Source organism: Callorhinus ursinus, unplaced genomic scaffold (assembly GCF_003265705.2).
Source record: "Callorhinus ursinus isolate GAN/ISIS: 27379988/994484 unplaced genomic scaffold, GSC_fseal_2.0 scaffold61, whole genome shotgun sequence".
Taxonomy (NCBI): Eukaryota; Metazoa; Chordata; class Mammalia; order Carnivora; family Otariidae; genus Callorhinus; species Callorhinus ursinus.
This window is the reverse complement of record NW_027397123.1, coordinates 6,622,550-6,637,005: the sequence shown is the minus strand read 5'-3', so window position 1 is coordinate 6,637,005 and position 14,456 is coordinate 6,622,550. Positions and strand designations below refer to the sequence as shown.

The 14,456-nt window shown below is 40.8% G+C and overlaps 1 protein-coding gene across 5 annotated transcripts in view; it reads left to right on the top strand.

Moving 5' to 3' along the window:
• ZNF507 (zinc finger protein 507) overlaps window positions 1–14,456 on the top strand; it is a 40,152-nt gene that overhangs the window by 5,983 nt on the left and 19,713 nt on the right. For 4 of the 5 annotated variants that reach the window (XM_025854377.2, XM_025854379.2, XM_025854378.2 and 1 more), the window contains 3 exons: window positions 1,404–3,538; window positions 4,972–5,089; window positions 8,695–8,809. In XM_025854377.2, coding sequence (XP_025710162.2) covers window positions 1,404–3,538; window positions 4,972–5,089; window positions 8,695–8,809 — 2,368 coding nt within the window. Of the gene's footprint in view, window positions 1–1,403; window positions 3,539–4,971; window positions 5,090–8,694; window positions 8,810–11,179; window positions 12,530–14,456 lie in introns of those variants that run through there. The other variant, XM_073885112.1, reaches the window with a different exon arrangement.

Below are 14,456 nucleotides of genomic sequence, written 5' to 3'. Positions count from 1 at the left end.
CTAGATATAGAAAGTTTGTGTGCCAGAAAGAGCAGAAAATCAGAGAGGAAAAGCCATCACTGTTGCCAAGAGTAGATATGGGAGGACTGGCACTGCAGCTGGTCAGAGTGCTGGTAGGGTCTAGCAGGAGTTAGGTTTGATCTTGGCAGGGGCTGAAGGGCCCTTCCATGTTGATTCAGCCACCTGGGAGGAGAGAAGCCATTATTCACCTCCTAAAATAAGAATTCAGAGCCTGCAACTGAAGTTTAAGAATAGTATGGTCTTTGGTCTATAGCTGGTGCCACTAAAAATTTTGCTGGCATTTATTGAATGTTGTGAGTAAGACTCCAGAATGCACCTAAAATGTGGAAAAACAAAACTTGTTGCTGGAAAAAAGCCTAAACTGAAAAATGTGATCCAAGTCAACAAATTAATCTCATTTTGAGCCAAAGGAAATGTTTGAAATGAAAGTACTGCCAGGAAATAGAGGATTCAAGATTTAGGCGGAAAGATATTGTGAGTATTTTTTGTTTTGTAACTTCCTTGGCTGTAATGCATTGCTAGAACTTACAGAGAACCCCTTTTAAGGACTTTGAATATTTAGACCTGAAACACAACTAGGATATCAGTTGTTTTCCTTCTCTGATGCCCCTTTCCCTTTCAGGGGGGGAAAAAAAATACATGTGTATGAGTAGTAGTTGACCACTAATATGGCCTCTAGGAAAAAACCACAGCATAGTTTGTGGTTTATCTTCAGGAAGAAATATCGAAGGAAGTAAAAGAAGGAACTAGATCATTGCTTTTATGTAGTTTCGTTTGCATAGTACTTCTCAAAATTCACTCTGCCCTTTACAAGAGGTTCACGACTATGTTTTCATAATTCCAAAGATTTGGGGAGAAAACATTTATTATTTTAATAATAAAACTACAATTATATTTGGTATAAGAAGTCGTCTCCCAAGAGTTGTGTCAACCATGTATTGGCTTTACAGTGTGGTATTTTGTAGTAACTTGAGGTGGTTCCACATGCCCCTGGGAATGCCTGTGTTCCTTCAGTCAAAGAATAGGAGTCCTGTTTTTTGGCATTGGGCAAAAGAGAGGGCGTATTGATTGGGCCCAGTTAGCTGTCTAGGGGAAAGAAAGTGAAGAAAAAGGAGATGCAAATTGTTAAAGTCATTTCCAAAGAAAGAAGTGGATGGAAAGATCATCATCAGTCTTGATATAGGGGATGGCACTCCAAAGAGAAGTTGTGAACAATTTAAGTCTCTGTTGGGGATAGCCAGGTGTACGGATAATGGAGCTCCCAGGTTAGAGAATACAGAGATTGGCTTAAACTCTTAAGATTAGCTTCAATTTCCTGTAATTACATACCTGGGATACCTATAACCTGGTTATTTCTTTCTGTTGTGTATTATCCTTTCTAGATATGGAAGAAAGCAGCAGTGTTGCCATGTTGGTGCCAGACATCGGAGAACAGGAAGCTATATTGACTGCTGAAACGGTCATCAGTTCATCATTGGAAATTGATGAACAAAGAAAAGTTAAAACAGATCCATTGATCCATGTAATTCAGAAGTTAAGCAAGATAGTAGAACATGAAAAGTCCCAAAAATGTCTTTTAATTGGGAAAAAACGCTCACGTTCAAGTGCTGCAGCGCACTCTTTTGAAGCCCAGGAACTTTGTGAGATTCCAGCTAAAGTAACCCAGTCACCTGCTGCCGAGATTAGAAGGTCAGAGATGTCACAGATACATTTTACCCCTGGCTCTCTTGCCCAGAATGATGGGAAGGCTATGTCTTACCAGTGTAGCCTCTGCAAGTTTCTGTCATCATCGTTCTCTGTGTTGAAAGATCATATCAAGCAGCATGGTCAGCAGAATGAAGTGATATTAATGTGCTCAGAGTGCCATATTACATCTAAAAGCCAAGAGGAACTTGAAGCTCATGTGGTAAATGACCACGAAAGCGATGCCAACAGTCGCACTCAATCCAAAGCCCAACATTGTGTAAGCCCCTCCAACTCTTTGTCTCAGAGACCCACAGAAAGAAAGAATGAAACCACTTCTGATACAGCCGTGAGTGCTGACCACCCGCAAACTCCTGCTGCCCAGAATGCACCCGTGACGGAGATGGGTAGGCGGAAATGGTACGCGTATGAGCAGTACGGCATGTACCGGTGCTTGTTCTGCAGTTACACCTGTGGCCAGCAGAGAATGTTGAAAACACACGCTTGGAAGCATGCCGGGGAGGTTGACTGCTCCTACCCAATCTTTGAAAACGAAAACGAGCCCCTAGGCTTGCTGGACTCCTCAGTGGCTGCTGAACCTGGTGGGCTAGATGCAGTAGTCATTGCTATTGGAGACAATGAACTGAGTATCCACAATGGGCCTTCGGTACAAGTGCAGATTTGCAGCTCAGAAACATTATCCTCTTCATCTCCTTTAGAACAGAGTGCAGAAGGCGGAGTTCATCTAGGTCCGTCAGTTACTCTTGACCCTAACGAGGAAGAAATGCTAGAGGTGATTTCTGATGTGGAGGAGAATCTGATTGCTGATAGTCTGCTTTCATCTGCACAGAAGATCATTAGTAGCAGCCCAAATAAAAAAGGTCACGTTAATGTGATCGTGGAGCGTCTGCCAAGTGCTGAAGAAACTCTCTCACAGAAACATTTCCTCATGAATGCTGAAATCGAAGAGGGAAAAAACCTGAGCCCAGCAGAATCCCAGATGGGGTGTGAGGGAAGAGATGAAGTTTATCATGCTGATAAATGTACTGTGGATATTGGGGGGCTGATCATAGGCTGGAGCAGCCCGGAGAAGAAAGACAGTGAGTTAATGAACAAAGGACTGGCCACTGATGAGAATGCCCCACCAGGCCGAAGAAGAACAAATTCTGAGTCTCTCAGACTACACTCATTAGCCGCAGAGGCCCTCGTGACGATGCCCATAAGAGCTGCAGAACTGACAAGGGCCAACCTCGGGCACTACGGGAACATAAACCTTTTAGGTCCAGACACCGGACAAAGGCAAGTAGATAGTACATTGGCAGCATATTCTAAAATGATGTCACCACTTAAAAACTCTGCAGATGGATTAACTACTTTTAACCAAAGCAACTCTACGTTGGTAGCACTCCCAGAGGGTAGGCAGGACTTGTCAGAGGGGCAAGTTAAGACAGGCATCAGCATGTCCTTACTGACTGTCATTGAAAAGCTGAGGGAAAGGACAGACCAAAATGCTTCGGATGATGACATTTTGAAAGAGTTGCAGGACAATGCCCAGTGCCAACCCAACAGTGACACGAGCTTGTCAGGAAGCAGTGTGGTGGAATACATCCCCAATGCCGATCGGCCCTACCGTTGCCGCCTTTGTCATTATGCCAGTGGAAACAAGGGCTACATCAAGCAGCACTTGAGAGTCCATCGGCAGAGGCAGCCATATCAGTGTCCCATCTGTGAGCACATAGCTGACAACAGCAAAGATTTGGAGAACCACATGATCAACCACTGTAAAACAAGAATATACCAGTGCAAGCGGTGTGAAGAGTCTTTTCATTATAAGGTAAACATCGGCTCATGAACTCACTCAGAGGACCTGAGAATCTTTAGAGCCAGGAGGGAACCCGGTAGAGCGAGCCCAACCACCTCATTTTATAGATGAGGAAACTGAGACCCAGAAAAGTTGGATAATTTGCCCAGGGGATCCCAACTGAATCAGTATTAAAATTGGGACTGAAATCTAAGTCATCAGAATTTCTGGTGTAGGATTGTTTTCCCTGCCTACCGCCTCCTCAACAGTTTTGTGTTTACTGCTTTAGTTTTAGCATGGATATCTTTTTTAAAAAAATGTGTTGATTTTAAATTGCAAGGTAATTACAAGGGAGTGTACAGTGGAGGGACGTACACACATTTGATTTACACAAATGTAATCCTACATCATCAGTGCAAAAAAATAGCTTTTTTTCATCTTCCACAGCCCCAAAATATAGGTCATTCACTTCAGCGACACAACCAGCCAATAGCAATCTGTGTCATTGCAGGAGGAAAAATAACCTGTGTTGGACTTAATGAAAGACAGCAAAGTGAAAATAGAGCCACGTGTTGTTTCATGGGCAGTTTAAGGGACTTTCAAGGATTATTTTGACTGATTTTCATCTTACGTGCTACCTTAAAACCAAGAACCAGCATGAGATACTGTTTTGGTAAAGGAAACTGGATTCGTTGAATCATTAGTTTTGAACTTTTCTCCTCCAGTGTGCCAGTTGACTGTTTGGGGGAGCGGGGGAGGAGTGTCCTAAGAGGGTAACTAGGATGTAGACTTTTTCTCTCAGATTTCCCAGAGTTGGGGGCTAGCTGGTAGTAAAAAGGTAATCAAGAATAAAAAAGCCTTGGAGTCTGAGATTCACTGCCTACCTGGATTGCCCTCATGAAATTCTAAAGTGGCCTCAGGCTACTAGACGAGCAGTGCATCCAAACGGGCAGCAAAAGCAAGTTCCAGAAGTTTCTTTGGCTCCTGCATTCTTGATTGGTGGGGGTGGAGGAAGAAGATACCGTGGAGGAACGGTTCCAATTAGGTCTCTCTTACACATTTAGTTGATACTGAAAGGCAAAAATTAGCAGGAGTCCAGCAGTTACTGTTTGGATTTATTTTTTGAAAGTATTGGGTTATTCTGAGTTTCCTGCTCTTCCCTCCGCTGGCAGGCCGGTATGTAAGTAAGTATGCACATGCCATTCCTAAGCAGGGGATAGCAAGGGATTCCTCTCCGAGAATGCGAAAAGGACTACCTTTTTGATGAGATTGTGATTTCCCTGGTGTATTTCTTCTCATAAACTGTCAAATAAGTCAGGTAATCTTTTAGCACAATTGATTTTAAAATATTGGTAATGTGTTCTAGGTACTAGGCCGTGAAAGCAATTAACTGCTTCTACAGTCTCTTAGTAACAGTGTAAGTATATTTATTGAAGGTTACATGTGAATATTTCTCAATTTTTTAGAGTCAACTGAGGAACCATGAGAGAGAGCAACATAGTCTTCCAGATACCTTGTCAGTAGCAACTTCTAATGAATCGAGAATTGCCGGTGATACAGCTGATGGAAAATGTGTTCAAGAAGGTATCGTGCATTTGTTTTGTACAGGCTGCATGACCAGCATATGAAGTTTTCTTAAAAAGCCCTTAGTTGTCATGTGGGTTAATTTCAGGACTAAAGCTGCATATATTCTCTCTTTTCACACTGTGGAGTGAATCTTACCTCTGTTCCTGAGGATATCCTGAGGTACTGAATGCTATACTGTATTAGTAAGTACTCAGCTTCAACAGTGGGTAGACTGTAGGTTGAAATTTTATGCTATCCTGTAAGAGCCAAGTCCAGCATAAACCCTTGGGTGACATACGAGCAAGCCGGGGAAGCCACAGCATGGAAAGCAAGCCCTCCCCTCTCAGTACCAGTTGACCCACTGAGAACAGAGCAGCTTTTGCAGATGACAGGCCCCCACCTCAAACTTCAAGTGAGGCTTCCTGCTGTGATCTTACTCTTATCCAAGTATGACTACCAGATTTCATCTGCATTATTTTAAAAAAACACAAAAAAACAAGATCTTTTTATGTACTAGTTAGGTACCAGTCGCCCAAGTTTCTGCTAATAGGAATATTAGAATCAAAAGATTTAATTAGAGTTCCATGAAAAGGCGGATGCCACATCCGGAGAATTAGGGATAAAGCGTAATAAACTGTGCTTCCTTGCATCAGCTCTCTTAAATTGATATACTTTAAGTGTCTCAAGTGCGGTACATAGTGTTTGTGGGAAATAAAACATATTGGGGTGACTTTCCTTTTTAGATTTCCTAAGAAATAAAGTTAGAAACAACTGCAGAGTAAAATGTTTTACCATAATGTTTCATTAAATTATACCCCAGAAAGCATAACTGATTCAAGAATGTTTCTGAAAGAACTGGTTTTGACACCACTGTAGCACCAAAATTCCCTTGTCAAACAGATGTCATCCCTGTAAAACTATCCAAAACAAAAGGAGTTTATGACATAGCATCTGTTTCTGCAATAGATGGCTGAGCTAAAACAGTTTTGTTTCCTTTTAACAAAATAGCCCTAAATGCCTCCTTTTATTTTAATTCATTATGTTTCCATATCCCCCTTTAAAGGAGACATTAAAACATTTGATGTCATTGGGCCATAAATCCCTAATGAAGGAATAAAGTAAATACTACTCAGTGGCACCACCTGCGGTTAATGCTAGTGGTGGAATATGTCTTTTCTAGCACCATCTTCAAAAGCAGTAATTAATAAAACTGTCCAAATGGGTTAACAAATTAGAACTCACAATTTTAATAAAAAAGATTAAAATGTCAGCTCAAAATTAAAGTAACCGGTTTGAGCTTTACGGCGACAGCATCTGTCCATCATGTTCCATTTTACAGCATCCTTTCTTTGTACATTCTGCTCTGTTTCTTGGGGTTAAATGTATGGATTTTAAATTGCTTTTGCCATGTATGTTTTTCCCTCACTTTGCTCCTTTTGCTTTTCTTTGTCATAGTAGTGTAACACTTCAGATGACTGATAACCTCCTGCATACTTATGCTGATACTTTATTCACTATTAGATCTTTGGAAATCTGGTCGTCGGGCCAAGAAACAAGTGTTTAGTTCACAAATAAGGTCAAAGAAATTCATGTTTTACTAAAACTTCTTTAGCCATTTAGTAAAGTTAATGAACAAGTTGGGGGATGTGTGCCTCAGTGGTCCCCAGCCTCTGATGGCACAGATAACTTGGGACCTGTTTTTGACTCCGAGACCCAGTGTAATGGTGTTTCAGACATTCGTTCTGCCAAAAGGCATGGAGTGCCCATCCTGAGCTAGCTGCCAGGAGTCCAGTGAAGGCATCGGTGCCTGTAAGGACCGCAGCTGGGGAGGAAGACAGAATTGTACTGACAGGGATGTCAGGCGATGGCACGGGTGCTCTTTTAGAGCCATGGGCAAAGCACTTTCATATGGTGCTCCTTCATGAAATTTAATTAAATCGTTCTTTATTGCAAACATACAATTCGTGAAGCCCTGGAAATTCAGCATAAACAAAACACACAGATCTCTGCCCTCAGGGGAGTCTACAGCTAGGGACAGGTCAGAGATCTGACACAAACATGCAGGTAACATGCAGACTGCGGTGAAGGAAGAATAGAGAGTTCTCGCTAAGTAAACCATGCTGAAAGGTTCTAGAATTTCCACTTTGTAGATCAGAAAACTGAGTCCTCACAAGATAAATTGCTTTGCCCATGATCACCCTGGTACTAGGTGGAAGAGCAAGGACAAAGCCCAGAGTTTTGAACTTTAAATCTAATATTCTTTCCGTTGGAAACGGTTGCTTGAAGTAGCACGGGCTCTCATTCTGTGCTATATTAAGTTTTTCCATCTGTCATTTTTATTAGTTGTCATTGATCTGTAATATTTCTCACACAAAACCATTATCCAGTATTTCACACTTTCAGAGTTTTTTAAAAAACTGAATTTGGAACAATGCCCTTATAATCAAGTCCAAGTTTTTAACCTACCAATTAAGAGTAATACTTACATTATAATTGTGATTAGTGTATATATTAATGTTGTAGACTTCCCCCAGGAAATTAGGACATTTTTTTCTGCCTGGCAAAAGTAGTTACAGGCAAAAGAAAATTTCAATTTTAGAAAGCTTAAATTTAACTTAAGGATTTTCTTTGTTAAAATTTCAGCCTGGGTTTCTTCTGTGCCACCAATTTTACGATTCTGCACTGTGTGCTAGTGTTCTACCTAAGCTTCCTTCCTGCTCTGCCTTACTCTCCAGCTTGCCATGCTTGCTTTGTTTCTGAATATAAAGCCGTCAGGCTGTGAATGGCCTGCGGACTTTGTGCTTACAGAAGAGTAAAGAGAGTGTTCAGGAACAGTTTTACATGATCAAGGCATCCAGCTTGTATTTAATCAGGCTTACCCTGATTAAAATTACCCAGCCCTGTTGCCGCAGAGTGAGGGTGGTAACATGGCCTCTTTTCCAGTGGATCCACGTATTCTGGATTTCAGAGAGTCGCGTATTCACATTCGTGCTCATACTTGTCCTTGTCACCTGCCAGTTTGCTAGTTGTGATTATACAACCTTATTTAGCACTGAATAATTTGCAGTGGTTTTTCCTTCCATTGTTGCACCGACAGCTGACTTTCAGTTATAAACAAAGGAAACCCACAGGATAAAAAAGCTTTAGTCTTTTCATCTGGAGTTTGTTATGTAGTCTTTGTAGGCCATACTGTGTGATATTGTGTTAGAGTATTAAATCCCAGCTTGTTGGCAAATCAGTGTTTCCTTAAGACGGTGTAGCCAGTGTCTGTAGATCAACACCTTTCAGATTAACAGTGTATCTCTGGTTAATTCAGCTGCTGCACAGTCAGCAGGGCAGCTGGCTTCAAGTTTATTATATTTTAGCATTTTGTACAAGGTTATGCAGAAACTAACCCAATGTATCTATGTTTACGGGTCAGATGATGTTCAGTTTATAGCTGCTGATAGTCCAGTTGCAGGAGAACCCGGAAAGCCATGTTCAAACTTGTTAACTTCATTAAATGTGAAAGCCTTGATTGAAATGTTAATACTATGTGTTAAAAATATTCATTTACAGTGGAAATTAATATCATTTGTATCTAATCAGTGTATGTCGCTAAAGCTCTCCAATCCCTTGTCTAGGGACTAAGTCTTCAGTCCAGAAACAGTATAGATGTGATGTGTGCGATTATACAAGTACAACATATGTTGGTGTCAGAAACCACAGACGAATCCATAACTCTGACAAGCCATACAGGTAAGTGTGATGATCCTAGAGTTTTAATGCTTGTATTAGAATATTTTACAGTAAAGAAAAAAATAGAAATAATGAAAGATTCATAGCACTTGTTTAAACACAAGTTAGGTGCAAAGAAACTCGCTACAGGTTTCATGAGTGTTGTTTAGTTTGTTCAGGAATACGAACTTTAAGCTTGAGTCTTAGGACAACTATATTTCATCTAGTTGAAATATAGGAAGATATCTACATCTGTCAGTTTGATGTTCTCGGTTTCATGTGGGTATAAATTAGAGTAATCTTCAGCGCTTAGAGTACATTCAGTAATTTGGTGGTTTAACTACTACATATTCCAACAAAAAATGCTTAAAAACTTAAAAGCAATAAAATTCCCCATGAAAGACTCTCCTTTTGAAAATTGAGCTATCATTTAATTTAATTTCGTTACTTGATTTTTCACAGAAGCCAAGTCTAATACTTATTTTCAGGAAATACGTTCTCAGGTGATCAAGATAGAAATCATTATTTCTTAGTACACTTCAGCTCTTGAGAATAAGCTGCATGTTCATGTAGTAAAAGTACAAACATTTTTGCAGAAGTTTGTCCAGCTGTCACAGAGCAATCTGTTCCACTTGCAGCCGTGACGGAATATCAGGTTCCGGCTCAAAGCTGAGCCCGTCACCATGACTAATTGCACTAGGCCATGGACATGAACTTTTTTAATGGCTTATCAAAACCTGTTTCGCTTTTTAACTTATCTCCCCGGTCTTTATATGGGTATGACACGAGTGAGTGTGGGAAACTTTCCCTTGTATTAGTAGCTAAGTGAAAACCTGACAGACTATGCCTGAAAATGCTATTATTTGATGCTGTAGTGTAGTCTGTATATGTATGGTTTTAAATTTATAACGTTTGTTTAGTTTGGAAACTTATTTATAATCACTCTTATTTATTTATAATCACTCTTCAGGCAGTATATTCATTTGCAAAGTCTCATAGCTCTATGGAAGGTGTTTGGCCTTGCCTGGGTGTGTTTGTTTTTATTTCAGACATTTTTAAAACTAGGATCCCTAAGAAAGATTTTTTCCCCAGAATACAGTGAAGGCCATTAACCATTATTAATAATAACTCCATGCCAGAAATTACAGCTGAGGAGTGATAGGTGGTACTTAGCATGTATCATTTATGATTTACACTAGGAAGTATTTAGAAGAACATGATGGAAACAGGGAACACTAGTTCATCTGATAAGAGGAGAAAGTTTTGCCTTTATATTTTGGGTATCTTTATTTTTAAATGCAATGACATACCGGGCCAAATTCATGTGATCCAGGCAAGAATAAAATAACATTTTTGGGGTCTAGAATTAGACTCTTCATTCAGATTCATTGAGAAGTATTTATTGAGCAAATACTATGTTCCAGGAGCTGTGTTAGGCTCTTAGAGTTTACCATGATAAAAAGGATATTATGCCTCTTTCATGAAGTTTATAGATAAACAATAAATAGGTGAACTCTCAAGTATACAATTATGATAAGTTTATGAAAGATTCTGGGTTTGTGGAGGAGAGTTTCACATCTAACCTGAGTGGATTAGTCTTATAGCTTAAAGATGAATTTTGATAGTTTTTGGTGTCCTAGAGTTTATGTTTTCTTATGTTCTTAAAATATTCACAGATTTCTAGGATTGGTTGTGGTTGTCCTAGGGTTTTCCTACCAGTGGGCAATGCACAATGAGAACCCTCTTCCTCTTAGAGCAGAGCGACTTCCGTGTGTTACTTTCCAGGTTTACTCACACTACACTTTGTCACTGGGTTTGGCCTGAGGGCTTATGTCTTAGGAGAAATGTCGTATGTCCCCCTCCCAGCATTTTCTCATAAGTCTTATTTTCAAACTGTCAAATCTTGTGACTCTTTTTGACCTTCTTTAAATACTTTAAATCCACATGAGATTGTGAATTAACACACTGTATTCTGGTATGCTTCTAGGACTTTCTCTTCCTTGGCAATACTGCTTGCCTTGAGCTAGTTAGCATCACCTTCTTGAGATCTGATTTAATCTAAGTAATCACCATAGTCTTTGTAGCTAATTGCATATATACTTCATACAGTTTTGCCACCTGATACACTCACTGGTCAGAGTTTGGGCTTCTTTTCTCAGAATCCATGCCCTACACATTTCTGATTACCTACTTTTTGTTAAGAAACATGCTCACCAGGAGCAATGATGAATTTCTTCCAGAGTCAGAGTGCCTTGTTGCACAACTTCTAGTCTTCGCACAAGGGCAGAACAGGTGCATGTGTATTTTAACGTGCCTGTTACGTCATAGATTTTCTGCAGTATGTATAACTGTTCTTTGCCCTTGCCTTTCCTTTTTATGTTTCCATTCCAGTCCTTCACGGAACCCATTTGTGTGATCTGGGCAGTTCAGCTTCAAGTACTGGTCAAGAGCCCTGGTTCCAGGGTCAGGTAGTCCTGGCACCGCATCTGAGCTCTCTGACTTACGGCATTTATTACCTTGGGGAAGCTGTTTCACCCTGCTGTGCTTGGTCCTATCTTTCCTAAAGTGAGGATAATTAAGGCACCTGCTCTACAGGACAGGCATGAGGACTAGATTGCATACCGTGTGTGACGTACCGGCACAAACTGAGCACTCAGGCAGTGGTGGCCCTCTAGTACTCGTTGGGCCCCATTTCTGTCCTCCTCTCTCACTGCTTCATTGTGTGACATCACCTCCCCTCCCCCCCAGAAATGCTGTTGACCTCTCATTTCAGAAACAAACAGTAATCTGGTTTTTGGATAGGCAGGCATAGCTTATTTCTTTTACCAGAGAGATGCTACACCCAGGTAGCAATGCTGTCACAGCTGAGGTCCTCATGCTGTGTGGCCTTAGAGGCAACCCAGGGTCTTGGGCAGCACTCTTGCTTTAGTTTAGAGCCTCGGGCCTGGGCCACACACCTATGCCTAGCTGGGTGACCTTGTGGGTGTTATTCCGGGCTTAGCCTTATTTCCCATATGAAACTGGGGAGAATACTGCCTACCTCATAAAGCTTTGTGAGGATTGAATGAGGTCATATGTATTAAACACACCAGCATATTTCCTGGTGCATCAAAGGGGCTGGTTTTCTGCTGCTCCTGCACTTGTAAGGTCATCTCAGAAACTCTGTCCTTGTCAGAGAGAGAGCTATTTGCCATTCCTGTGTGTGAGGACAGGGAAAGATGAAAAAGGCATCATTCCACCCCAGTCCTACCAAACGCAGCAAACTTTGTTTTTCAGTGCTTCATTAAGGAACTTCTGTGTAAACCACATACCTGATGTTTATAACATTGACCCCACAGTTAAAGGGCTCCATTCAGAATTTTCAAATAGTAGATCATCCTGTTTAGTTTAATATTGCAGTTCTAGAATTCCCCCTGGTTTACATCCCCCAGTATCACTTTTGTGATTGACTGGCTGGAGATGGAAGATGGGATGACAACACATTTTCCTCAAGTTACCAAGTTTCCTTCTGTCTAACATTGAGCCATTCTCCCTTAGAAACACACTTGAGGGGTACCTGGGTGGCTCAGTCAGTTGAGCATCTGACTCTTGATTTCAACTTGGGTCATGACCTCATGGTTGTGAGATCGAACCCACGTCGGGCTCTGCACTGGGCATGGAGCCTGCTTAAGATTCTTCCTCTCCCACTGCCCTTCCCCCCCAAAAAAATTTAAAATAAAAAAATAAACACATTTGTATTGGTCTTTATGTTTTGAAACTACACCATGGCATGGTGAGAGGTGGTAGGGGCAACATGACAAAGACGGAATGGGCTTTGGACTAAAGTACTCGGTACACTACCTGGCGTGTATTAGATTCTCAGTAAGTGTTGACTGATAGTTATCTGTATACCTCAGTTTTCTTATCTATGAAATGGTTCTGGTTCTATAAGTTGATTGTGTTTTGAAAATAAATGTATAGTGGTGTTACTGTGCTTTTTCTCCTTAAGGAGAAGAGCTGCCCAGATAGGTATGTTGAATTTTTTGAGTCCAGTTTTAATACCTAGGCCAGAAATACCCAATATTTCCCTAAATGTTTCAAATACACTTTCAAAGTTCGTTTGTTCAAATCAGGAGCTAAACAAGGTCCAAACATTGCATTTGATTGATAAGGTTCTTAAGTCTTTCTCTCTTTAAAATTTTTAATACTTTATAACTTAAGGTAGTACATATCCTAAAAATTACATAAACTGTAAGTGTACAGCTTGATGGATGGGTCACGAATTAAATTCCTCCTTTTAACTACTCAGACCAAGAAATAAGCCCTTGCCAGGTCCTCTGTGGCGCCCTCTTCTTGGGGCCTTGGGGCCCTCCAGGCACTGACTGTTTTTCTCCTTCCCTGCTACCTCACCCTCTACCCCCTAACCATCTTCACTTGGGTCACAACCCTGAGATCAAGACCTGAGCTGGTAATCAAGAGTCAGATGCTTTAACTGACAGACCCACCCAGGTGTTCAGTTGACTTTTAACGTCATAAATTAGTTTTGCCCTTTTTTGAACTTAATAGAAATGAAATCATACAGTATATATTCCTTTTTTTTTTTTTAAGTTTATTTAAGTAAGCTCTACACCCAACATGGGGCTAGAACTCACAACCTCAAGATTCTTTCGACTGAGGGCACCTGGGTGGCTCAGAGGGTTAAGCGTCTGCCTTCAGCTCAGGTCATGATCCCAGGGTCCTGGGATCGAGTCCCACATCGGGCTTCCTAAACTCAGCGGGGAGCCTGTTTCTCCCTCTCCCTCTGCTGTTCCCCATATTGTGTACGCTCTCTCTCTCTCTGAAAATAAATAAAATAAATAAAAGCTTAAAAAAAAAGGATTCTTTCACCTGAGCCAGCCCAGCGTCCCAGTGCACATTCTTTTATATCTGGCTTTTTTTAACTCATCATCACTGCATATAATTTAATGTGGTACTAATGCATTCCTTTTCATTGCTATATGATATTCCATTGTAAGACTAGCAATTTATTCATTCATTCTACTAGTGATAGATATTTAGATTATTGCCATATTTTCCCCTTATTGCAAATAATGCCTTTTGAACATTCTTTATATATATATAAGATTTTCTTGATTTATTTGAGATAGAACATGAGCAGGGACAAGGGGCAGAGGGAGAGGAAGAAGCAGGCTCCCCATTGAGCAAAGAGCCCGATGAGGGGCTCTATCCCAGGACCCTGGGATCATGACCTGAGCCGAAGGCAGACGCTTAACCAGCTGAGCCACCCAGGTGCCCCTGAACATTGTTTCACGTGGTTCTCAGTGTATGTAAAACAAGGCCGTTTTCATTGGGTTTATGCCTAGGAGCAGAATATCTGGGTAATAGGGCATGCATATATGTTCCACTTTGGTAGATACTCTCAGCAATTATCCAAAATGTACAGTGGCTATACCAGTTCATATTCTCACCAACACTTCACATTGTTAGTCTTTAATTTTGATCATTCTGGTAGGTGTGTAGAGGTATGTTGTTGTGGTTCTAATTTGCATTTCCCTGATGATTTATGAGGTTGAGTATCTTTTCCTTTGTGTGCTATTGTCTATTTCTTTATTGGGTTGTCTGCCTTTTTCTTACTGATTTACAGCAGTTCTGTGTTCTGAATACAAGTTCTTTGTTATGTGTTTTGCTG